Source organism: Cyprinodon tularosa, unplaced genomic scaffold (assembly GCF_016077235.1).
Source record: "Cyprinodon tularosa strain WSP-4 unplaced genomic scaffold, ASM1607723v1 ctg816, whole genome shotgun sequence".
Taxonomy (NCBI): domain Eukaryota; kingdom Metazoa; phylum Chordata; class Actinopteri; order Cyprinodontiformes; family Cyprinodontidae; genus Cyprinodon; species Cyprinodon tularosa.
In genome coordinates this window covers 90,739-116,135 of record NW_024039581.1, presented here as the reverse complement: position 1 = coordinate 116,135, position 25,397 = coordinate 90,739, and the positions used below count along the sequence as shown (strand labels likewise).

The 25,397-nt window shown below is 43.1% G+C and overlaps 1 protein-coding gene across 1 annotated transcript in view; it reads left to right on the top strand.

The window, feature by feature from the left end:
• Positions 1-25,397, top strand: part of LOC119774538 — a 55,990-nt gene that overhangs the window by 10,094 nt on the left and 20,499 nt on the right. Inside the window, exons 10-21 of the mRNA XM_038272067.1 lie at positions 2,720-2,968; positions 5,406-5,626; positions 5,763-5,927; positions 11,447-11,524; positions 11,754-12,125; positions 13,784-14,131; positions 14,288-14,617; positions 14,695-14,826; positions 18,147-18,299; positions 21,382-21,498; positions 22,394-22,567; positions 22,670-22,874. Coding sequence (XP_038127995.1) covers positions 2,720-2,968; positions 5,406-5,626; positions 5,763-5,927; positions 11,447-11,524; positions 11,754-12,125; positions 13,784-14,131; positions 14,288-14,617; positions 14,695-14,826; positions 18,147-18,299; positions 21,382-21,498; positions 22,394-22,567; positions 22,670-22,874 — 2,544 coding nt within the window. The remainder of the gene's footprint in view (positions 1-2,719; positions 2,969-5,405; positions 5,627-5,762; positions 5,928-11,446; positions 11,525-11,753; positions 12,126-13,783; positions 14,132-14,287; positions 14,618-14,694; positions 14,827-18,146; positions 18,300-21,381; positions 21,499-22,393; positions 22,568-22,669; positions 22,875-25,397) is intronic.

The following is a 25,397-nucleotide window of genomic DNA, read 5'->3' as shown; positions in this document are numbered from 1 at the left end:
AGCCTGATAACTAAAAGATCTGCCTCCCATTCTACTTTTAGAAATTCTAGGAACCACTAGTAAACCTGCAGATTGAGAGCGAAGTGCTCTGTTAGGAACATAAGGAACAATCAGATCTCTGATATCAGATGGAGCTTGGCCATTTAAGGCTTTATATGTGAGAAGGAGGATTTTAAATTCTATTCTTGATTTAACAGGAAGCCAATGAAGAGAAGCCAGGATAGGAGAGATATGATCTCTCTTTTTCATTTTCATCAGAACTCTGGCTGCAGCATTTTGGATCAGCTGAAGGCTTTTAACTACAGTTTGTGGACTTCCTGATAGTAAAGAATTACAATAGTCCAGCCTTGAAGTAACAAATGCATGGACTAGTTTCTCAGCATCACCCCTGGACAGGAGATTTCTAATTTTTGTAATGTTCCTCAGATGAAAGAAGGAAATTCTAGAAACCTCTTTGATCTGGGATTTAAATGACAGATCCTGATCAAAAATAACACCAAGATTTTTTACTTTATTATCTGAAATCAGTTTAATCCCATCCAAATGAAGTGACTGGCTAATCAGCTTCTTTTTCAGAGACTCTGGTCCAAAGACTATAACTTCTGTTTTGTCTGCATTCAGAAGCAGAAAGTTAAGAGTCATCCAGGTTTTTATGTCTTCAGACATGCCTGTAATCTATGTAATGGGTTAGCTTCATCTGGATTTATAGACAGATATAGCTGGGTATCATCAGCATAACAGTGGAAATTAATCCCATGCTGTCTAATAACTCTACCGATTGGGAGCATGTATAAAGTAAAGAGAATTGGTCCTAGCACTGATCCCTGTGGTACTCCACAGGTAACCTTTGAGCGTGTTGAAGATCTATCATTAACATGAACAAACTGAATTCGATCAGATAGATAAGATTTAAACCAGTCTAGTGCTGTTCCTTTAATTCCAACAAAATATTCAAGTCTTTCTAAAAGAATATTATGGTCAACTGTATCAAATGCAGCACTAAGATCCAACAGGACGAGCACAGATACAAGTCCATTATCTGAGGCCATGAGAATATCATTAGTGACTTTCACCAGAGCTGTTTCAGTGCTATGATGAGCTCTAAAGCCAGACTGAAACTCTTCAAAAAGTTCATTATGGTGGAAGTGATCGCAAACTTGTTTGGCAACTACTTTCTCAAGAATTTTGGATAAGAAAGGAAGATTGGATATAGGTCTATAATTGACCAAGTCATCTGGGTCAAGAGACGGTTTCTTAAGCAGAGGTTTAATTCCAGCAACCTTAAAAGCTTTAGGTACATATCCCTGTAACAGAGATAGATTAATCACATCTAAAATGGAGGAGGAGATCAAAGGGAATACCTCCTTAAATAACCTGGTTGGAACTGGATCTAACATACAAGTTGAAGGCCTAGATGAAGACAATAATTTTGCTAATTCAGAAAGTTCAACTGGATCAAAGCAGTCTAAACCCGGTTCAGATTCCATGACTACCTCAGGTACAATCGCGGATAGAGGAGTGCTTATGATCTTATTTTTAATAAGATCAATCTTATTTATAAAGAATCCCATAAAATCATTGCTGCTAAGAGCAGGTGGAATGGACGGTTCAACAGAGCTTTGGCTCTGGGTGAGTTTGGCAACTGTATTAAAAAGAAATCTAGGATTATTCTTATTCTCCTCTATTAATGAGGAGAAGTATGCTGCTCTTGCTTTACAAAGAGTCCTCTTATACTTTATATTTTCTTATTTCAATCTGCTCTATCGGAGCTCCTCAAGTGGAAAGTTTCAGTTTTATCTGGTTTAATTTGGTAAAAATCTTCTTTAAGGAACCTTCAGCTATCTGATTATTAATCAATTAATCAATAAAAAAATATATATATTTTCCAAGGTCGCTGGAAGTAATTTTAAACAGGAGGTGCTGTGAAAATTGTTATGTTTTGATTTGGACAAAATAACGATGAGCCTATAGGCCGATTTAAAATACAATAAAAACACAAAAATACAGGCAGGTTACCATGGTTACAGGTGTCTAAACGTTCAGGTTTCACTCTAAGGTCATGGAGATAAAAGTCTCTCATGAGCAGACGAATTTGAAATGTGCGTCTTTGCCATATTTCCTCCTCCTTTCTGTCATTAGACTGTTTGAATTTACTACTAGCCGCTGCGAGATGTCAGGATACCACACACATGCTGGACGTTGCCATGACAACGTAACTTCCATGAACTTGTGTTAATTAGGCCTCAAAATAATTAAATAAAAATCCAAATACATGTAATAGTAAAATAAGAAAAGTCAAAATCATTTCCCAAAATATTCATAGGAAATTTATATATTGGGCAAAGTAGTTTTAATACTTTTTTTTTTTAATCTCCCTCTTGCCACTAGGGGGTGCTGCAGCAACCCCAGCACCCCCACTTCCCGCGGCCATGGCAGATTAATCGTTTTGTAAAATAATAAATAAGCCCTAGATTTACCCACTAAGCAGTACATTTCCTTTCGAAGTGGAAGGAAAAGAATAAAGTAGAAGACAATGAAGAGTGAGAAATATTATAACACAGAAGCGACAGCTGGTTGTTCTAAACAGAAAGGGATGCTACACGCCGCTCTCCTCACACATAAATAGGTGGAAGTTTATGGCTTTGAGGCAACATGTTGACCCAGATTAAATTAACTTTTCGCTGTTTGGTATCATTTCTGCCTGTGCGTTCTGATGCAGGACATCTGAGAATCAACGTGATGGGAACTGGACACGGCGTAGAGCTCAGACACCAGCTGGATGCAGCAGACAGTCTGGTCAAAGAGACGGGAATGATGGGAGATGGACGCCGACGGACACATATCTGGCTTCATGTTCGCTCCGGGCTCCAGAAGCTGTGTGTTAATGTCAGCCGCCGGCTGGAGGAGCAGAGAAAGGGAGAAATATTCCTTCAGCTTTCGCACACTTTTCACCTGCTCGACACGACAGGTGAGCTTTTAAGGTTCTACAGTGAGTATTATTTTAGAATCGATTTATCATTGGAAGGATCTACTGAGCAAACTTTCTTTACGAATTACATTTTGCAACTATCCCATTTATCAATTATGAGTTTTCTTTAAATGATAATATAAAACTAACCTGACTCCACCAGATGGATTTGCTCCGCATATCCATCTGGAAACCTTCTGTTGAAGTAATTTTGGGAAGGGGGGGAAATACTGGTTAACTGATTGGCCTATGTTGGTGATAGACGGGCCAAATAAACCAATCAGATCAACGAAGCATATGACGTACTAACAGAGCGACGACAAAGAGGAGCCAATTGATAGATCAAACTCTTGCCGAAACCAGTCGGGAGAAGAGCAAAAACATCTTTTCCTCTGAGAAAAGCCTCCAGAGCAGTGTTTTGCTCTTCTTTCAGTGAAGAAATACTCTGTAATTCCGATAAAACTTGCTCGATAGCCACGCTAACGCTAGTTTCATCGGCTGAAGCCGCCATGCTCTTTAGACTGAACTGTCGCGCTTCTCGTTGCGTCACACCTCAACCCGCCTCAAAGCCAACGCTGATTGGACGTTCGTTTGGTGAACGGCTCCACATTTTCTTTAACGGTGAGTCTCCAGACTGATCTGCGAGTGAAACCTTGAAAGCTCGCGAGATCAGGATGGTCTCACGAGGCTAATATAAAACTATATCCAAGAGACAATTACAGTATTTTCCGGACTATAGAGCGCACCTCACTATAAGCCACGCCCACGCCCTTCTAGCGTGGCTTATAGTGAGGTGCGCTCTATAGTCTGGATAATACAGTATTTAAAGTCTATTTCCTGGACTACGTCACCTGAATGTGGATATATATTATGGATGAAACAATTAATCGTACTAATCATGATTAATGGATTGTTGAAATAATCCTCAGCTAATTTAGTAATTGATTATTTAGTATAGATACTCTAAAACACGCATTTAGCTGACAGAGCGACCCACCTAGAGCTGTAAAAAGTTTGGTAGCTGTGCTGCTGCCATCAACACCTTTGTTTCTAGATGTTAGATGTTGGAGCTTGGCCTGTTTTCCAGTGTAGTCCTGTTTCTCTGACTGTGACTAACTGGATGTGCTCTCTTCATCCTCTGACATGGGAGCTGGCTCGGAGCTCGTCTGCCTGGCTGTGTGTTTCCTGGACGGGGCCGCCTGTGGAGCTGGTTGACAGTTGCCTTTTGTATCTATGCTTCTTTTTCTATGTCTGCTTCTGTCTCCTTGAACCCCAGTGGGCCTCAGCAGATGGCCGCTCACACTGAGCCTGGTTCTGCTGGAGGTTTCTTCCTGTTCAAAGGGAGTTTTTCCTCTCCACTGTCGCTACAAGCATGCTTAGTGTGAGGGATTGCTGAAGAGTCAATGAGTCGATGCAATCAGCTGGTTTTCCTTAGATAGAAAACTTTGAATCAATCTGACTGGATGATCTGGTGAACTGGAAAGTGACCTGAGATGACATGATGGGAATTGGAGCTATAGAAATAAACTGAATAGAATTGTTTCCAAGTTTGATGATGTTTGCTTCCCATCCACAGACATCTCAAGTTCCAAAAACTAATTTCAAGGAGATGCTCATCGAACACCCTGAACAACCCACGCCCCGTCAAAGTACACCAACCCTTACAAGCGCACTTGATTGCATATAGTGTACCTTCACTACATGTGGATATACTTTAGTATATTCTGCTGTAAAATTAGTCCTATATTTTTGTTTTTTACTCGTTTCACAGGTTGCACAACTTCGAGTGTTAACCAGGTGACTGCAGATAGTGAACCGAAACTTATTGGCTTATTTTTCTGACTGGTCCTATCAGATCAACCAGTCGCCTGGATCACTGGTTGATCAGAGCATCACTTTGGACAGATACGCTACACAGGTTTCACTAGGAACCTCCTCCCTTCACCCTGCTCTCTCTTGTTGTCTGTGCAATCGAACAACTATCTATATCAAGGAGATTCCCGGGACTTCTGGGAGGCTTGGGATCTCTGTTAACCAGGAGGCTTTGTAAATTCAAAATGTCACAATTAGCGTTGAGTTCCAGGATTTCTAGAGTAACCCCATTAAAGCTTTTGGCTTAGAAAAAATGTAAATTGAACTGGAAAGAACAGACCCGCCTCTTTGGAACGGGGTCCCTGAGGTCTGCGTTAGCCTGCAATACCCACTACTGGTCTATGCCTCTGAGAGGGGGCAGTCGTTAGAGGCATTGTTGGCCTGGATGACCATGCCAGATATCAAAAATAAAATACTCATGTAAAGTAAACATAGTACTTAAGTACAGTAATCCGATAAATTAACTTTGATACTTTCCACCATTGGTGAATGCAGCATTGCAGTAACAGCAAACTGCAGATAGTTTGATAAAGTCTCACCTGATGACTCTGGGTTCTGGTTGCAGGCGTACCTGCTGACAGCAGTGCTAAAGCACAGTGGACCTTGGATGAAGTTGGGCTGGCAGTCCTCGCAGAGCTGCAGGCCGGGACCGAACATGTCAAAGCTGAGTTTCATAGAAGCGGGACAGACCTGGAAGGGCAATACTTCTGCAAGTTACAGCTTCAAGTTAAAGCCCTGCAGAAAAGAGGCCTGGCAAGCTCTCTCCAAGCCAGAGCCTCTTACCAGGTGAAGGAATGACGGATACTTTTTCTCTCTGATTATTTTAGCTGGAATCCTTTACAGCGTTCTCTGCCTCTGGATTTAGATCCATTCTAATATATCAACAGTTCCTTTCTTTGTTTTTGCTTTTTTTCCTCTTCAGTTAGAATTAAATGGACTTAACACAAGCTTGGTTCTTCATGTGGAAGATGAGAAAGCTGCAGATATCCATCTCATAGTGGGGTCTGAAAACGAAACAGATGCTATGGCTGTGATGCTTTGGCAAGACATGAAGCTACTCCCAGGCTTCATACCAAACTACTTACAGGTACATTTTACATCATAACTGTTAAAACTTCATCACATCTCTTGTTTGGACAAATGTTGAACTAATGATAGATAGAACTACTAAAAACACTTTAAAATGTTGGTAGACTGATGCAGCATATCAAAGATTAAAGAGACCAGTTTGTCTATGTACTTCAAAGTTTCAGGTCTTTTTTAGAGTGACAGCAAGAGCCCAATGTGGAATCTGGCATGCCAGTTTTGAATGAATGACATATGTCAGTTGGGAACCAACATTTGAAAGTTGGAAACCGACAGTTAGCTTTGGGTCATCATTTGGAAAGGCAGTGTTAGGGTTAGATGATAATAACCTAGAACCTATTGTTCTAGAAATAACCAACACAAAGTTTCAAGTTACTTTTCTGCAGAAGAGGAGACAGATGGAGAATTTTCACTCCCTGAAATGTCTGTGGTCAGCTCTGTTGGGACCTCTCTGTCCCCTGCCTTTATTATCAGACTAAATTCCCGGCCAATGCACCAACTGCTGAGGCTCATAATGGTTGAATTCAGGAAACGATTTACTCAACTTTGTCCTCCAGAGGGGGGAAAACATTTATTGATAAATCGAATTCCAAACAGCTGTGTAAAACACTTCCTAAAGTCAGCGCTACATCTCGCCATGGTCGTAGGTTTGCATAGGGACCATAGGGACATGTCCCTACCAAAGTTCAAATGAAACCTACGCCCTTGCATCTCGCAGACATCTTAGCTTTTCCCCCCCGAATATGACGCACCCATCTCAGTGTATTTCTACCCTTCCTGAAGCATGTGTGCTAAATATATGTGTGTCTGTTTTGGCTCTGATTCTTAAACAGGAAAGGGATTTTTCCTGTTTTTTCCAAGATCTGTTGGCTTAAAATCCTAAGTGCAGGTCACCAGTTAGGATCTTGATTTTGCCAAGATTCGTAGGTGACCTCTGTGTGCTAGGGTTTAAACACCCTGTCCACTTCTGTGTTGCTAACTAAGTATAAGACCTTTTTAGATATTTATATAATTTAATTGTTTCTGCAAAAGGAGTAACAGGAGGAGTCAGAAGTTTACACATGATAAAGCATGACAGTGGTGCAGTTTTATTGCGGTGATCGTCACTCACCTGAAACAGCATTTGCTCTCCATGTTTGAAGTTAAAACAGCAGAACATTCCTAGCAGCCCAAATGCCTATAACTTAATACAAATAAAATGATGACATTTACATTTTTCTAACAGGGATCTAAGCTCCACATCATATTTTTTAAATTACTCTTACCTCAAAATAATCTCAGCTCAGATGTGGAGCTGGAAGTGGAAGCTCTCGAAGAGACACTGGCAGGTTCTTAATGCCAATCCGTCTGTGTCTGGCCCATTGTCAGGTCTAAGCACCTAAAATATCATACATACATACAGGGAAAGAAAGAAGGCACAGAGACATTTAATTTAGTTTTACTCATAAGGAGAGTAGGAAGAGACTGCGGAGTTTACAATCTCCAACCCACTCTGCCGGTCTTCAGCTTTCTCCTCGTTATTTATTGAAGTCAGGGGATGTCCCTAATTACACAAGCTGAGGTTTAACTAAGGGGAAGGGAAACAAAATTATCTTACTTTAAACCTCAGCACATACACTCACCGGCCACTTTATTAGGTACACCTGTCCAACTGCTCATTAACACTTAATTTCGAAGCAGCCAATCGCATGGCGGCAACTCAGTGCATTTAGGCATGTAGACATGGTCAAGACAATCTCCTGCAGTTCAAAGCGAGCATCAGTATGGGGAAGAAAGGTGATTTGAGTGACTTTGAACGTGGCATGATTGTTGGTGCCAGAAGGGCTGGTCTGAGTATTTCAGAAACTGCTGATCTACTGGGATTTTCACGCACAACCATCTCTAGGGTTTACAGAGAATGGTCCGAAAAAGAAAAAAACATCCAGTGAGCGGCAGTTCTGTGGGCGGAAATGCCTTGTTGATGCCAGAGGTCAGAGGAGAATGGCCAGACTGGTTCGAGCTGATAGAAGGGCAACAGTGACTCAAATAACCACCCGCTACAACCAAGGTGGGCAGAAGAGCATCTCTGAACGCACAGTATGTGGAACTTTGAGGCAGATGGGCTACAGCAGCAGAAGACCACACCGGGTGCCACTCCTTTCAGCTAAGAACAGGAAACTGAGGCTACAATTTGCACAAGCTCATGGAAATTGGACAATAGAAGATTGGAAAAACGTTGCCTGGTCTGATGAGTCTCGATTTCTGCTGCGACATTCGGATGGTAGGGTCAGAATTTGGCGTCTACAACATGAAAGCATGGATCCATCCTGCCTTGTATCAACGGTTCAGGCTGGTGGTGGTGGTGTCATGGTGTGGGGAATATTTTCTTGGCACTCTTTGGGCCCCTTGGTACCAATTGAGCATCGTTGCAACGCCACAGCCTGAGTATTGTTGCTGACCATGTCCATCCCTTTATGACCACAATGTACCCAACTTCTGATGGCTACTTTCAGCAGGATAATGCGCCATGTCATAAAGCTGGAATCATCTCAGACTGGTTTCTTGAACATGACAATGAGTTCACTGTACTCAAATGGCCTCCACAGTCACCAGATCTCAATCCAATAGAGCATCTTTGGGATGTGGTGGAACGGGAGATTCGCATCATGGATGTGCAGCCGACAAATCTGCGGCAACTGTGTGATGCCATCATGTCAATATGGACCAAACTCCCTGAGGAATGCTTCCAGCACCTTGTTGAATCTATGCCACCAAGAATTGAGGCAGTTCTGAAGGCAAAAGGGGGTCCAACCCGTTACTAGCATGGGGTACCTAATAAAGTGGCCGGTGAGTGTATGTTAAAACAAAGCATGTGGTTGTTTTACAATTGAATTGTTTAGAAGAAACATGTGATAGAGGATGATCAGGCCTCTTTCACAACCCGTCCGTTACATGACCTTCATCTGGAACGATCTTAAGCAAGAGTTAATAAAAGATGAATCACACATTATACATCGTAATAGTTCATTAGTACACAACCCATGAAACACAAACGGAGTATAAATAAAATATTTCTAACACCCATAGACTGGTTAACTTTCTCTCCCAGAGGGGGAGGGGGGGGGGGGGGTGCCGTAGGTATGGCTATAAGCAGATGCTCACTGTAGATTTTCCCTGAATAACCAAGCAAGTCTTTCATGACAGAACAAAATAAAAATACATGCTTCTCAAAATGTCCCAATTACAGAAGAGGCGCAGTGGACTGCTCCAACTTTTCCCCATCTTGTCTGACCTGCTTCACCAAATTTGAAAGCAGCTCATGATCCTTAGGAAACTTAAGCTAACAATAAGCTAACTCCATCCTTATGAGGGTTGAAGCAAAAATCTTGGACCCTAAGCGAAAGCATAGCTTTAATCTTAATTTATAAACAACAGTCCTTAACAAAATCACTGTTCCAGCTCTCAGTCAGTCCTCTCAAGGGCAGAAGTATGTTGATAAAAACTATTTTATGTGGGTGCCCTAAAAATGATCACATTAATCATCCATATTATCATGATGGTCTACAAAAAAGTTCTAGAAAATGTCTATCACGTCATCAGCTTGAATGTACATCTTTAACGTTGTTATAAGTCTATAATTTCCTGTCCTTGTCACAAAGCTGTGGACATTGTAGTTCCCTCTTCTCTTGTCGAATTCACACTTGAAAACAAGACTCTAACCATGAATGTAGTTTGGGGGGAGGGACACGGGGGAAATGTCCCCTTCACTTTTTCAAAAATCCGTTTTGGTCTCCTGCTGTTCAAAAACAATATTATGCTCCTGTACGCTGACATTCGTCCAGCTCTAGGACCAAGCAGAAATCCACAACTCAAGCTGAAGCCCCTTTCTGAGTTTAGACCGCCCACAAGCCCCTTATTGGCCCTCCATCTTTTCTTCTGTGACTGGCTGTCATCGCTGTCACTCCTGAAAAGCTCACTTTATGCACCATTGAACTGGGTCTGTGGTTGGATGGTCTCAGCGCTGCAGATGTCCGATGTGCTACCATAACTAGAACTGTAGCATCGTAAGTATTTTTCTCTGCCTTCTGGTACATTTTGGATTTTTGAGATAACTTAAATGGTCATCTTATGGCTAGAAAACAAAGGTCCACCACTATGTAGTGGGGAGCACAACGACCTCAATGACTCCCCATTGCAAAGGGGTGGACCTTTTTTCTGTGCAATTTTCAGCTCGATAGTCGGCGCTCGTCTGGAACACGTCAGATACGTTGATATGCAGTGGAGAGAAGTTCTGGATAAGTTATGCACAAGTTACTCAGAGGTTTAGGATCAGCTAGACGCCACGACTGATGAGGAACTGACACTGAACATATGTCAACCATCAGATAACTGACCTGGAACTGATGGACCACGGATGAGCAGACGCTGGGATATGGTGGGAAATTTTAAGCATCTTCAGAACTTCTCGCCGTATGTCGACGTGTGCCAGCGTGTTTTAACGTGGTTCAGCGTGCTCATAACTTATTCAACATATGCCACCAGTTGTCATGACGTTACAAAGTTCAGATCCAAATGCAGAAAACCGAAACAGAGAGACCAGGGAATAAGGTTTAACAGGTTTTATTGGAGAAGTTAAACAGACGGAGAAGTGTTGCTCTGAACACAGCTCAACCGGAACTGTAAAGTGGGGGGAAGACACAGCGGTTAGTTCAGGCTCAGTGGGGAATTTGACTCGTGAAACTTGGAGAAGAGGATTTGGTTGCTGACTCACGTTTCCAGAGAAGTTGTTGAATTCTTGACTCCTGTCTGTGTGCCGTGGTTCCAGTGTTTGTTTGATTCGCTGGAGGGCGGAACAGGTTTTACCCGGAATGCGGTCAATAGTTGGTGAACGGAGTAACTGACTGCCACTCAGATTTCCTGCGGTCCTTGAACGGGTCGTAGTGGAGAATAATCCCTTTCTCATTGAGAAGCTCAAACAATCTCTTGGGGAAAGTGGATCCAAACCTCCTGTTTGAACCCCGGCTCAGTTTGAAGCTCAGTTTATCCTTCCAGGGAGAGAAGGTCCGAGAAAACCAGTTTGCAGGATGACTTCCTGCCAAGAGGCAAAGACAAAAAAACAAAGTTAAACTCTGGTTGACTCAGCACACTCAGCTTGGCCAGAGTACCAAACACTCTGGCGTCGAGGTAGTGGCAGTCAGCAGCTTAAGAGCGCTCCGTTAACGAGGAAACCATCAGCAGGTGTGTGAGGAGGCGGACCAGAACCTGGCGCCTCCTGGTGGAGGAAGGGAGACAAACACAGAAACACAAAAACAGGAGTCCTGACAGCGGTTTTGCCAGATTTTTCATATGTCAGGCATATGCTGGTCTAAATGGTCAAGGTGTGACAGGGGCTTAAAGAACAATGCTGGTGATGAAGGAGGAATGAAAGGTTTTAATATTGTTTTACCAAAGTCATGATTCATGGAAAGCAAATGTTTATCTGGTTTGAAGGAGCAGTAAAACCAACCCACATTTTAACAACAGGATGCTTTGTTTTCACAGATGAACTGCAGAAGGGTTACCAGCAAAGGCCGACACTCAGCTCACTGCTCTGGAAACATTAAAAACCATCCCTTGCAGGTACGAACATCATGCTGTGACAGATCACACAACAGGCTCTGCTATAAGCTGTCAATCATGTTAGCCACCTGGGCTCCAGGTTAAATGTTAAAATTAGGATAAAATGTTTTCCCCCTCTGGACATTACCCAGAAGGCCTTTTGGCTACTCCAGCCTCACAGGACAGTACGATTACTGCCTGAGGCTCCACAAATAGTAATCCACCTATTTGTTTTCTTCTGCTCCCACAGACTGTAACTGGTCCACAGGCCTCAGCCAACATCTCCATCACCCATTCTGGATGTGTCACAAACCTTAGTGCAGTTCTGCAGACTGAAGAGGCACAGAAAGGCGCTTTGTTTCTGTCCCTAACCCTCAATCCTCACCTTAGTCTACATGCTTCTGTTCTGTACTTTATAAATGCACTGAAGACATTGTCGCTTCCTGAAAGCGGAGCCTCGACACTGAATGTCCCTGGTGGATATTTTCCTCGAGCGGATTTTAGCTTTGAGCTCGGTCAGTGTTTTATGAGGGGACATTTGGGCAATGCCACAGCTTCACAGGAAGACACTGTGCAGCCTTCTCTGGCTTTGAACGTTACCAGCTACTGTCCTCTGCTTCAGGTAAAAGCATTGAAAGAAACCATCTCTGTGTTAAAACCTTTCTGTAAACCGGGGAGTGGTGGCCTAGTGGTTAAAACGGTGCGCTTGTGCTCTGAGAAGGTTGCCAGTACCCGGTTTGATCCCCACAGCCTGCACTCTGGGTCCCTGAGCAAGACCCTTAACCCCACACTGCTCCTGGTGCGCCACACAATGGCAGCCCACTGCTCCCCAAGGGGAGGGGTTAAATGCAGAGAGTTCATGTCGCCATTGTGGAACAATAAAGGGATTTACATTTTATTTTTATATTACATAAACTGAGAAAAACACAAGTTAGAAAGAAAACAAACACATTGGCCGTTTCTCAATGTGTACTTGTGCGTTCTCGTGTCCTCGTGAAACGTCATCACCCTCAGCCTTAGCACTGTTCCAATTCACTAGAACAGCAGACTGAGAACATTCAAATTCCCCGGATGTTGTTCTGGCCCCTCCCTCTTTACCCAGCATGCATCAGAGGAGACTTGTCCGTTCTCCAGACTGACAGCTGTCCCAGCATGCACTGCGGCAGCAGCAGCTTAGGTTAGCGCGTTAGGTCAGGTTAGCGCTCACAGAGCTCAGTGTATTAAGTTAAAAGTTCTCTTTAATGATGCTGTTGTTCAATAAAAATACGTTTTAAGAACATTTGAGGAGAGAATATTATACTTTAAGCTTTACTATATGGAACATTTACTGATTTAGTGCATAATTTGAAAAAAAAAGTTTAGATGTTGAGAGGACCGTGGCAACCAGCGGAGCTTCGAGGCTAACAGCCGCCAAGGCTAACGTTAGCCCGTCTGTGGCAGCCAGGGCTAACGTAAGCACGTCTGCGGCAGCCAGGGCTAACGTTAGCACGTCTGTGGCAGCCAGGGCTAACGTTAGCCGGTCTGCAGCAGCCAGGGCTAATGTTAGCACGCCTGCGGCAGCCAGGGCTAACGTTAGCCGGTCTGCAGCAGCCAGGGCTAATGTTAGCCGTTTGCAGCAGCCAGGGCTAACGTTAGCCCGTCTGCAGCAGCCAGGGCTAACATTAGCCCGTTTGCAGCAGCCAGGGCTAATGTTAGCACGTCTGCGGCAGCCAGGGCTAACGTTAGCCTGTCTGAAGCAGTCCTCTCTCTGCATAGCCGTGTGTAAAGGACCGCTGGCTCTGATGATGATTTTAATTTTTTTTATTTGGTAAAACCTCATTTGAACTGTGTTTATCTGACTGTGTTCATTATTATTCCTCCACTAAATGAAAAAAGTCATAATTTATTATAATCTAGAGACTATTAATTACAGGAGGTGAAATGCAGCTCCAGACGAGCTTTAAATGTGGTGATGTCATCAGTACGCTAATGTTCCAGTTGACCCAGATTTATTCTGCGTGCTCCCGTTCTCCCCGAGTCCTGACTTTCCTGGGTTTTTCCCAGGAACATACTTGGCGAGGACAGGAGTCCGTACTCGTGTTTTTGTGAATTGAGAAACGGCCTTAGTGTTTTTTTATTTTTTTTTATCTTTGGGAAGTGGCAAAGGCAGAAGCAGATAGACTGCCACTGATGAACAGCCAAAACAATGGTGCTTCTACTACCTTTCTTTACTGCATGTTGCTTCTGGTTTGTTTTGCACACTTTCATGAACGTCCTGCACTTCTGCTTTTTTTGCCATAGGGGACGATCGTCCCTCGGTCTCTAAGGCTCTGGGGCCTCCTGTCGGTTACCCCCTGCCAGGTAACAGTGTCATCCTCTGTAAGGGCTAATGAGGAGGATGTGTCTTTAAAGCTAAGTCAGTCCTGCATAGCTCCGCATATTTCGGGGACCATCACTCATTCTTTCTTCGGGCTGAAGAGTCGAGGTCTGCCGCAGATGATGGCTTTTGAGGCTACAGGTCTGAAAGCCTCAGACCAGGAAGGGGCCGTGGTTGTTACAATTGGAGGGTGTCAGATTAGAGCCAGGAGAACGACTAAGGATAGAGGACTGGGACATTGGGTCTTGGAGACAGACTGCCCCATGTTACAGGTAAGTGTTTATCTAACATTTTATCCCTTTGAATATCTTATTTCTACCCTGTCAGACTTATAAGAGCTGAGGTCAAAGAGACGACTCTACAGGAAATCCAGATATGGATAATAAGTTAAATGTAAGAATGACACCTGAATGTGTAATCCAACAAAGGCTCACGCGAACGCCTCAATGGGGACGCACCCCGGAGGCAAGTGGACGGCTACAATGGAGACTGATCTAAAGGGCGGAGGAGTTTTTCTCAGACTGGAGGCTAAACCCTGGCCAGAGCTGAGTCTGGACAGCGTGCTGGATCATGACAGTCCTGCCCTCAGAGCTCTGCCAAGAAGAAGCAGGCTGAGATTAAGCAGCAGCTCTGGAGGAAACCATGGAGAGGTTCTGGTTCAGAAGGAGCAGTGTCATCTCAGAGCCGGCTGGAATGTGACATCATATCCCGGGCTGGTGATGTCACTGCTGTACGACAACAACTGCAAGGCTATTCAGGTACGGTTACACACAGGGAAGGTATAACTCCAGCAATAACACTGAGTTAATGGATAATTTTCCTGCTTGGCCTAAAGGAGTGGGGCGGTCCGAACAGCATCCAGGCCTCCGGCTCACTCCTCCACTCACCACATTCTTTGAACACGCACATCTTCATGGTGATTGACGACAAAGTGTTTCACACTGTGCTAACAGCAACGCAGGCAAAGGTATGAAAATAGAAATGTTTTTAGATGAACTCAAAATCCATCTCGCATCGTGACATCATGTGCCCCATTTCTACTACCCACTGAAAGCCGTATGTGCTGAGTTCGGACTGAGCTTGGATCAGTTAAGCGTGCGTTAAGCTTGGTTCTTACGACCATTTAGATCTCACAATAGCACGGTTCCTTCATCCATCCATTTTCTTCCTCTTTATCCGGGGCCGGCTCGCGGAGGCAGCAGTCTAAGCAGAGATGCCCCGATTTCCCGATCCACACTCACCTCCTCCAGCTGCTCTGGGGGGGCCCCAGGCCACACCAGTCCAGCTCAGAGACATAGTCCCTTCAGTGTGTCCTGGGCCTTCCATGAGGCCTCCTCCCAATAGGACCGCAGTTCTCAAAGTGTGTGGCGCGACCCACTGGTGGGGAATTGAGACGTGACAGGTGGGGCGCGCCAAGTTCCGGTGTGTGTGTGTGTGTGTGTGTGACTATAACGTGTGAGAGAAAACTGTCCTTATAGCTGTATGTTGCCGCATTTTAGACTAATCAAACCCACAAAGTAATCATTACTAGCCTACATGCAGTCTAATTAAAAGAACATTAGATATGAGAAAAATTTCCCCTGGAACTGAAGTACCAAAATGATGATTGACATGACGTCGGCATATTATTTGTAACGGAATAAACTTTCGCGCCCCAGTGTTGCCAACTCAGCGACTTTGACGCCATATTTCAGACCCCTCCAGCGACTCTTTTTCAAAAAAGCGACTAGCGACAAATCTAGCGACTTTTGGAGAACATACTCCGTCAGCGCTCCGCCCCGCTGCGCTCCAGACCGCCTACACAAAGCAAAGCCTACAGCCGCCGCTGTCCCCTCCGCTCCGCTCTGAGTTCCTTGGAGATCGTAGAGGGCATGCGCCAGATGAACCAGGGTTTCCGCGGATCATTAAAAATAATTACAATTCATAATTCTTTTTTTAATCAAGCCCTTAATTGGCACTAAAATTAATTAAATATGTTTATCGTTGCATTTATGATTCTTTAATAAAAATGCTTCTAAAAACAATTTTGTCAGATATATTATATCGCTATTAATTTGCGTGGAACTGTTTATAAAGCCGTATGTTCGGAAAGGAAGCTCGAGGCGGAGAAAAAGCTAGAGAATATATATACGTATATATATGTGTGTGTGTGTGTTTTTACATACATACAGGAGTCATGGAACTGTGCTTACAGCTCCATATTTCATGTACACTAATAACTTGTGTACATGGTTCTTGTTGATGGCATTAAAATCATTTCAAATAGCATTAAAATAGCATTAAATTAGAGTCACTCATTCCTGTATGAACCCTGTGAGCGCTTAATTTAGTATGACATATTAAAAAAATCCCACCATCATCCAGCATATGTTCAGTTTCTGCCCAAATATATATATATATATATATATATTTTTTTTTGTAGATTTTTGTAACAGAGATAAGGATAATTCAAAACTGCTTTTTTTTTTTTATGAACTTGTTCTCTACAACTCAGCATCTCTTTTCATTCATGTAATAAGAAGTTTCTTTTGAATGGATTTGATTAAACTTTAAGTCCCTCGGTATAAAATAAATATTTTAATGGAGATGAGAAATCTGCTTCCTGGTTGGTGAATAACCAATAGTTTGGATCCAATCATTTAAATAAACGGTGTTAGTTTTTTTTATTTTTTAGATATTTATAAGAATTGTGCTATAATTTCTAGTCACCAATCTGTTGCTACTATATTTTAATTTGACGAACCGGAATTTGTCGAGGTTCTTTTTCCTGTTTGGTGCGATTGCAATTGCGGATCTTGACCTGGCCGGACCGGAGCGGAGCAAAAAATAGCTCGGCTCCGTAATTTGTCGGTGACGGACGGAGAAGACGTACGTGGACGGAGACGTGCGGAGGAGTAGCGGTGGATGTGGAACAGCTCTCATTGATTTCCATGAAAGACAAGCGCTCCGCACGACGTACGTCAGCGGGGCGGAGCGGAGCGGAGCGCTGACGGAGTATGTGGAATCTGGGGGTTACGGGAAAGCACGTATCGTTCCTTTTCTTGTCCTGCTGCCGTGGGGCGCCTCCTCCCTCCCAACCCCGTTCTCCCCCACTATGTGTGCTGTGTGCATTCTTCTTCCCTTTGCCACATCATATCTCTGTGAGATGGGCTTTTCAGCTGCTGCTTCACTGAAAACAAAGCATGACTTGAGAGTGGCAGTATCAAGCCTGCAACCCCGTTTTGAGAAACTGTGCAATGCAAAACAGGCTCATTGAAGCCACTAATGCAGGGATAAATAGACCTGTATTGCCAGATGGATTTCACTTATTTTCTTTTATTAACAGATTGCAGAGTGGCACTTTAATTTTTTCTATCTTTGAGCTTGATACAAATTTTGACACAGCTGCATTTTTATTTTCTTTATTTTTGAGCTTGCTGTTATTTGATGTAGATAGTTTGTATTTAGATACTACTTGTTACTTCAATAAAATTGGAACATTTTAAGATTGTTTCATATTTCATTAGCATTGTGTTGGGGCGATGGGGACAGGCGGGGCTTGAAAATTCCCCCTTGTCCAAAGTGGGGAATGACAGAAAAAGTTTGAGAACCACTGCAATAGGACATGCCTGGAACACCTCCAGAGAGAGGAGACCAGGAGGCATTTGGAACAGATGCAAGAGCCACCTCAGCTATACAGTACTAGCCATTCACAGTTTCCCCACTTTCCTTGGTTGCCCCTTGGCTGGTCCTTGGTTGGCCCTTGGTTGGCCCTTGGCTGGCCCTTGGCCGGTCCTTGGTTGGCCCTTGGTTGGTCTCCTTTAATTCCTTTTTAACATCAATCTTGGTACTAAAATATTCTGTAGTCATGATTTCTGGACATTAAGATCTAAAGAGAAGCGCCATCTCCTGGTCAGACCCTGTAATTCAGTGAAAGGGTGGAGTCAGAGTAAAAAAAAATTCACACCGAGGAGTAGGAAAGTGGCTGGACGTTGGAGGGGATTTGGCTGGGAGTTGAAGGGGAGTAAAGTCCCATTCATTTGGCGTTTGACTGGGCAGGCCGACGATGAGGCGGTCTGCTCATGAGCTCTTTGTTATCAGAGAACCACAGATGAACCACACCGAGCCCTACTGATGAACTAGTACTAGGTCTAGAGCGGTTCGGTTGTTTCTGGCACGATCCGGTTCAGTTGCGTTCCATTTACACTCAACAGTTACCTCGGTTACTGTGCTCGGACCATTCATTCTCTGCATGGTTTCAGACGGCTAGTGTAAATGGGGTAATGCTGTGCTTTTCTGCTGCTGCAGGGTCAAAAGGAAGCATTTCTTCATCTAAACCATTCAATGCCGCTGCTGAAGAAATTTGGCCTTCCCACCAAGGGTTCACTTCATATAAAGTCTGTGAATCATGAGAAGGATTCATACTCATTTGAAGTCCACAGCAGTGCAGGAACTAAAAAGGTAAATTAACTCTATAATGCATACTTAAAAATGTTCACCTAAACAGATGTCTGTGCAAATCCAGCAATGAAATATTTCTCAGAATTTATATCAATAAAGTTTTAAAGCAGAATAAAGTCATTTGCTTCTAGTGTCTCAGCTATGAGGAGACTACAGAATGCTCTTGAAACCTGGCTTGGATTCAAGGAAGTAGTGTCTGGAAGCCTTTGACTGACAGCTTGACATCCATAAGTGAAGATGGCGGCTGGGGGCGGGACAGTGGCGTAGGCTTTTCCAGTGTTTGCGGTATGTGGGGTAAGCGTCAGTCAAAGGCTTCCTGACACTACTTCCTGTGTGATGGTGTCTGCAAGGCCCAATCAGGAGGATGCTTACAGAAGAGGATTGTCTCCGCCCCAACCTTTAAAAACACATTTTGAAAATCAGTCCGAGGCCAGAGATGTTTTTGAGAGCGCAGCAATCCTCGAGCATGGCTGCTGGATGGAAAATCGTGCGCGGTGAGATCCTGAGCACGATCCTGAGTGCGCATGGGAGGAGCGATTTTCTCCTCCCGGAGCAGCAGTTTCTCACGCATGTGGTGGTAGATAATAAACAAGGCACAGAAGTAGTTTAACATACATGCAAGTTTGTTTATTTTGCTCGCAGGCCTTTTGAAATAAACGTGACGCCATTAGACTTGGCTTGTTTTAGAAGAAAAAAAATGAAAATATAGCCAAAACTTCCAACTGGGTCATCACCAGTCATCCCAAACATGGCAGCAAATCTTCAACAGAATGGCTAAAAGACAAACTAATGAAGGTGTTGGATTGTTCTGGTTGATCTTCCTCCTGTGGAATCGTTGACTTTCGACCTTCAGGAAAGAAATGCAAGATCAAACCAATTGAAGCAAAGCAGTGAAGAATATCGATCATTTGATTCCTGAATGAAGTCTTTAAGGCTACGTTCACACAGCAGCCTGAAGCCACCGGTGGTTGGAAAGTTTAGATTTCTCTAACTTCATATATTAATTTATGCTATTTACTCACTATAACATTTTTCATTCAGTCTGTTTCACCTGCAAGGCAACACAATGCGTCAGTGAGGGTGTTTGTAGAGCAGACATATTCATAACATGTTACTGTTTATCCAAAGTGTCTGTAATTAGTTTTGACTCTGACTACTTTCCGTTATTTGTAAATGAAGGAAACACACTCTGCCCAGGCACAACAGGACGGAATACCAAGCGATAAGTCCGGTAAATAATTTTTTGCCCATATGCGACCTGGATCGGATCTTTTAATGGCAGTCTGAACAACAGATCCGATTTTTTCCAATGCGATCCAGGCCACTTGGCTCTGTGGTCCTGAATCCGATACGAATCTGATCTTTTCAAATGCGACCTGCGTCTGAACGGTCAGATCGTATTCATCCGACCTGAACGGCATTAATACTCAACAAAGGTCACTATTCTGCTTCTGGCTACGCAGAAGTGCGAAGATAATGCGGAGAGCAGTCTTTTTTTTTTTTTAACCATCTTAAAAAGATTGAGTTTTTAAGGTTGGGAAAGGTCGCTAGATGCGCTCCAGAGCATGCTGGCTTGTGATGTCATTGCATCCTCTACTGCGCATGCGGGACAATTAAGCTGTAAGAATGCAATTCACACAGGAGATCATATACACTCACCGGCCACTTTATTAGGTACCCCATGCTAGTAACGGGTTGGACCCCCTTTTGCCTTCAGAACTGCCCTAATTCTTGGTGGCATAGATTCAACAAGGTGCTGGAAGCATTCCTCAGGGAGTTTGGTCCATATTGACATGATGGCATCACACAGTTGCCGCAGATTTGTCGGCTGCACATCCATGATGCGATCTCCCGTTCCACCACATCCCAAAGATGCTCTATTGGATTGAGATCTGGTGACTGTGGAGGCCATTTGAGTACAGTGAACTCATTGTCATGTTCAAGAAACCAGTCTGAGATGATTCCAGCTTTATGACATGGCGCATTATCCTGCTGAAAGTAGCCATCAGAAGTTGGGTACATTGTGGTCATAAAGGGATGGACATGGTAAGCAACAATACTCAGGTAGGCTGTGGCGTTGCAACGATGCTCAATTGGTACCAAGGGGCCCAAAGAGCGCCAAGAAAATATTCCCCACACCATGACACCACCACCACCAGCCTGAACCGTTGATACAAGGCAGGATGGATCCATGCTTTCATGTTGTAGACGCCAAATTCTGACCCTACCATCCGAATGTCGCAGCAGAAATCGAGACTCATCAGACCAGGCAACGTTTTTCCAATCTTCTATTGTCCAATTTCCATGAGCTTGTGCAAATTGTAGCCTCAGTTTCCTGTTCTTAGCTGAAAGGAGTGGCACCCGGTGTGGTCTTCTGCTGCTGTAGCCCATCTGCCTCAAAGTTCCACGTACTGTGCGTTCAGAGATGCTCTTCTGCCCACCTTGGTTGTAACGGGTGGTTATTTGAGTCACTGTTGCCCTTCTATCAGCTCCAACCAGTCTGGCCATTCTCCTCTGACCTCTGGCATCAACAAGGCATTTCCGCCCACAGAACTGCCGCTCACTGGATGTTTTTTCTTTTTCGGACCATTCTCTGTAAACCCTAGAGATGGTTGTGCGTGAAAATCCCAGTAGATCAGCAGTTTCTGAAATACTCAGACCAGCCCTTCTGGCACCAACAATCATGCCACGTTCAAAGTCACTCAAATCACCTTTCTTCCCCATACTGATGCTCGCTTTGAACTGCAGGAGATTGTCTTGACCATGTCTACATGCCTAAATGCACTGAGTTGCCGCCATGTGATTGGCTGCTTAGAAATTAAGTGTTAACGAGCAGTTGGACAGGTGTACCTAATAAAGTGGCCGGTGAGTGTACAAATTGCAAAAATTGAAATAAATATTTCACACAAAAATTGCAAATGAGCATTAAGGTCTGCAGTGTGTTTTTGCCAACTACTGTACATAGAATAATAATAGTACGATTTCTTTTGTTGCATTTGTTTTCTTTTTATGAATCCGTTAAACACATAGCTATGAGTCTAAATGTAGTTTTTCTTTTTGTTTAAATGCTGTTGTTCTACAGTTGTCCCAAGAGCTGAAAATGGAAAAAACATCTGAGGGCGTGCGGTTGCAGGGTCAATTTAAGCATGTGGTAAATTACCTGAAAAAACTGGGAATCCCTGAAAACAGCAGCATCAAGGTGAGAGACAGGTTTATGGCTGAAAGGAAACGTCCGCTCAGAACGGAATAATCAATGGATCATTATTTAAACCTAAAACTAATACGTTCCTGGTGGTTTAATGAATTTAGCGTCAATCAGTAAAAAAAAAAAATAATAATTTTTGTCACGATCACAGAGTCTGGGAGCGGCCATTTTTGCCCAAATATAGTAGCCCCTCCCTCCTGCCATCTTCCAGCAGTGACGTCACGGTGCGGTAAGCCTAGCGCCATTCTCCCCGCTTTCCAAGCTAAATCAATGGGAACTACTAGACACATCTGCAATCAACAACAATTATTGAAGATTTCCAGAGGACTTCACCATTGAAATTCACCAGAGCTATAGTGAAACTGACAATGCCCACGTGCATGGCAGCTGGATGCTGGAATAAATCGGGTAAATGTGAAAAAAGAGTTATTCCACCTTTCTGATTCCTGATCCTCCACGGACGGGTTGGTCGTTGGATCGCCAACTTGAAGAGGGAGGATTTGCCATCGAACTTCTGGCCAGAGAAAAAACCCGTAATATGTAGCCAACATTTGGAAGAAGAATGTTTTCAAGATGACTTGGATAATAGCGCGTTGTGACAAACACCAGATACAGCACTGGGACTTGATCAACAGCCGATACCGCACCGTGACAATGTCACTAACCAGTAGGTGGCAGTAGTGTTCTTTGACAAACATGGATGCCTCCAGTAAAGCACATTCACATGAAAATGACTCTGAATTAAAAACACTGATCATTTATTGAACAGGATGGAATCATTTCAGATTTAAAGAACTTTCAGAAGTTTGAATTCTGAATATGAGCGACTTTTCCTTTAAATACCGAGTTTTCTTGAGGAGGGACGTTCTAACATCAGACTGTTTTACAGGTAGAGCTTTGTTCTGCTGACATAAAGACGTTCAGCCTCCAGTCTCAGTGTGGAGATCCACAGATGAGCCTCAGACTTCAGCTGAAGACTCTTCCTGCTCTCACAGACATAAAGGGAACCATGTGGCACAGCTCATCATGGCTGCATCGCCAAGGACTGCCACGGAAAATACAAGTACTGTTCGTGTTGACATGTTTTTATTACTCAGTGGAGACACTGATCTAATTCTATTATTAATTGGCCAAGAATAAAAATAATTTCTTTGCTCGCTTTAAGGGGCTCTGTTCCATTAAGGGAGGAACGTCTCAGATTTGGTCCAGGGCTCAGCTCAGCGTGGACGGACACAGACTGCTCACATCTGGGCTGAATGTCAGCGGTGCTGATGGTCGCCTGGATGTCCTCCTGTCCTACTCTCCTCAAGCTCTCAACCAAACATGGATGCAGCACCAGCTGGACACCGCTCTAGCTGTTCAGTTCAAAGGTCGGGGCATTGTGTCGGCTTCAATGCCTTTTATCCTTTTAAGAAAAGTTCTTTAAAGAATCTTTTTTTCTCTGAGATCATCTGAGAAAAAAACATGAATAATGCTTGTGAATTATTTGCCTTAGTCGACAGGCCATCACAGCCTCCTGTAAACGTAGCATCTGAGAGAGAAACCATAGACATGCTAAGCTAGTACTAGCCTAAGCTAGCTACTCCTTACTAACCTGACTTTGTTCCGCATATCCATCTGGAAACCTTCCGTTGAAGTAATTTTGGGAAGGGGCGAAAATCCTGGCTAGCTGATTGGCCTATGTTGGTGATAGACGGGCCGAATAAACCAATCAGATCAACGAAGCATATGACGTACTAACAGAGCGACGACGAAGAGGAGCCAATTGATAGATCAAACTCTTGCCGAAACCAGTCGGGAGAAGAGCAAAAACATCTTTTCCTCTGAGAAAAGCCTCCAGAGCAGTGTTTTGCTCTTCTTTCAGTGAAGAAATACTCTGTAATTCCGATAGAACTTGCTCGATAGCCACGCTAACGCTAGTTTCATCGGCTGAAGCCGCCATGTTCTTTAGACTGAACGGTCGCGTTTCTCGTTGCGTCACACCTCAACCCGCCTCAAAGCCAACGCTGATTGGACGTTCGTTTGGTGAACGGCTCCAAATTTTCTTTAACGGAGAGTCTCCAGACTGATCTGCGAGTGAAACCTTGAAAGCTCGTGAGTTCAGGATGGTCTCACCAGGCTAACTCCTTACTACCAGAAATAAAACCGTATGAAAACAAGTGCCCAGTAGAAAAGTGCAGCAGTAGAAGCTGTGTTTTAAAAGAGCTTCTGGACAGTTAGTGACTTAAATACAGCGATATCACTTTTTTTATCATTTACTTTTTTATTAAAAAATAAAAAAATACATTCCTGAGCAACAATCTTCTCCCTCACCATCTTCCTCTCCTTTGCAGCTGTAGAACTTTTTGTCTATTAAACAGATTCTCATGTTTTTTTAATTCATTCATTAAAATCTCTAGTTCCAGCTGAGTGAAATAAGCCCTTAATGTCGTCATGGTGACTCGTATAATCTGGGCTCCACTGATAATGGCTTTTCATACTTGTTACGCACGCGCTCAACTCTGAGTGGACCTAGTTAGAGTTGATTGAATTTATTCATAGCAGCCGTTGGGAACCTGAAAACTCAGAGTTCCTGACCTTAGGCTAGATCAATTTAGAGCTGAGTTTGATAAAAATGCTTCATGAAATGGACCCCAGGAAAAAAAAGAACTTAATTCAGCCGGAGATAGCCTGATGGAGATAGCCTGAACAGCACCAGAACGTAGGTCTGCAGTAAAAAAAAGGAGCTGAAAACGATATGTCAAAGCAGCGGTAGCAGAAAAAAAAAAGACACAAGTGCACGGAAACAGGTCCACATGCGTTAAGGAAAGAAACCTGGAAAACAAGTCAGAGTGTGATATATTCCACTCATGATGCTGAATGTGCAAACATACAATGGTCAAAATGTGTATGGAGAGTGGTTTACATGGAGTTTTTCCTCTCCACTGTCGTCACAAGCATGCTTAGTGTGAGGGATTGCTGAAGAGTCAATGAGTCGATGCAATCAGCTGGTTTTCCTTAGATAGAAAACTTTGAATCAATCTGACTGGATGATCTGGTTTATGTGGATCTATAAAGTGACATGATGTGAATTGGAGCTATAGAAATAAAATAGAATGTGTGTTTTAAATACTCCTTATATTTATTGTGCCTGTGCACTTTTGGCAGAATATTGACTTCATAGTTTACTGTAATTCTGCTTTTTCACATCTCTGTCTACTTGTGAGTCCATTGTGAGTTTATTGTGTTGCATTATTTATATCAGACGATGCTCACAGCTATAATATCATAACTGTATCAGAAATGAAAAATTAAATGTATTAAATGTGATTTCTGTCCATTAGATAACACTGTTAGGTTATCAAAGGTTTTGGATAAATTTCTACTCAAATAAAAAAACGAGAATATGTTCAAGTCTGTAATTTAGTTTTTATCTTCCTAACATAAAATCAAAAGACAACAAGATAGATTGCAATGATGAGCATTTACAGGTGCTGGTCATAAAATTAGAATATCATGAAAAAGTAGATTGATTTCAGTAATTCCATTTAAAAAGTGAAACTTGTATATTATATTCATACATTACATACAAACTCATATATTTCAGATGTTTATTTTGTTTAATTTTGATGATTACAAATGACAACAAATGAAAATCTCAAATTCATCATATCAGAAAATTAGAATATTACTGAAGACCAATAAAAACAAAGGATTTATAGAAATGTTGGCCAACTGAAAAGTATGAACATGAAAAGTATGAGCATGTACAGCACTCAGTATTTAGTTGGGCGTCCTTTGGCCTGTATTACTGCAGCAATGCGGCGTGGCATGGAGTCGATCAGTCTGTGGCACTGCTCAGGTGTTATGATAGCCCAGGTTGCTCTAATAGTGGCTTTTAGCTCTTCTGAATT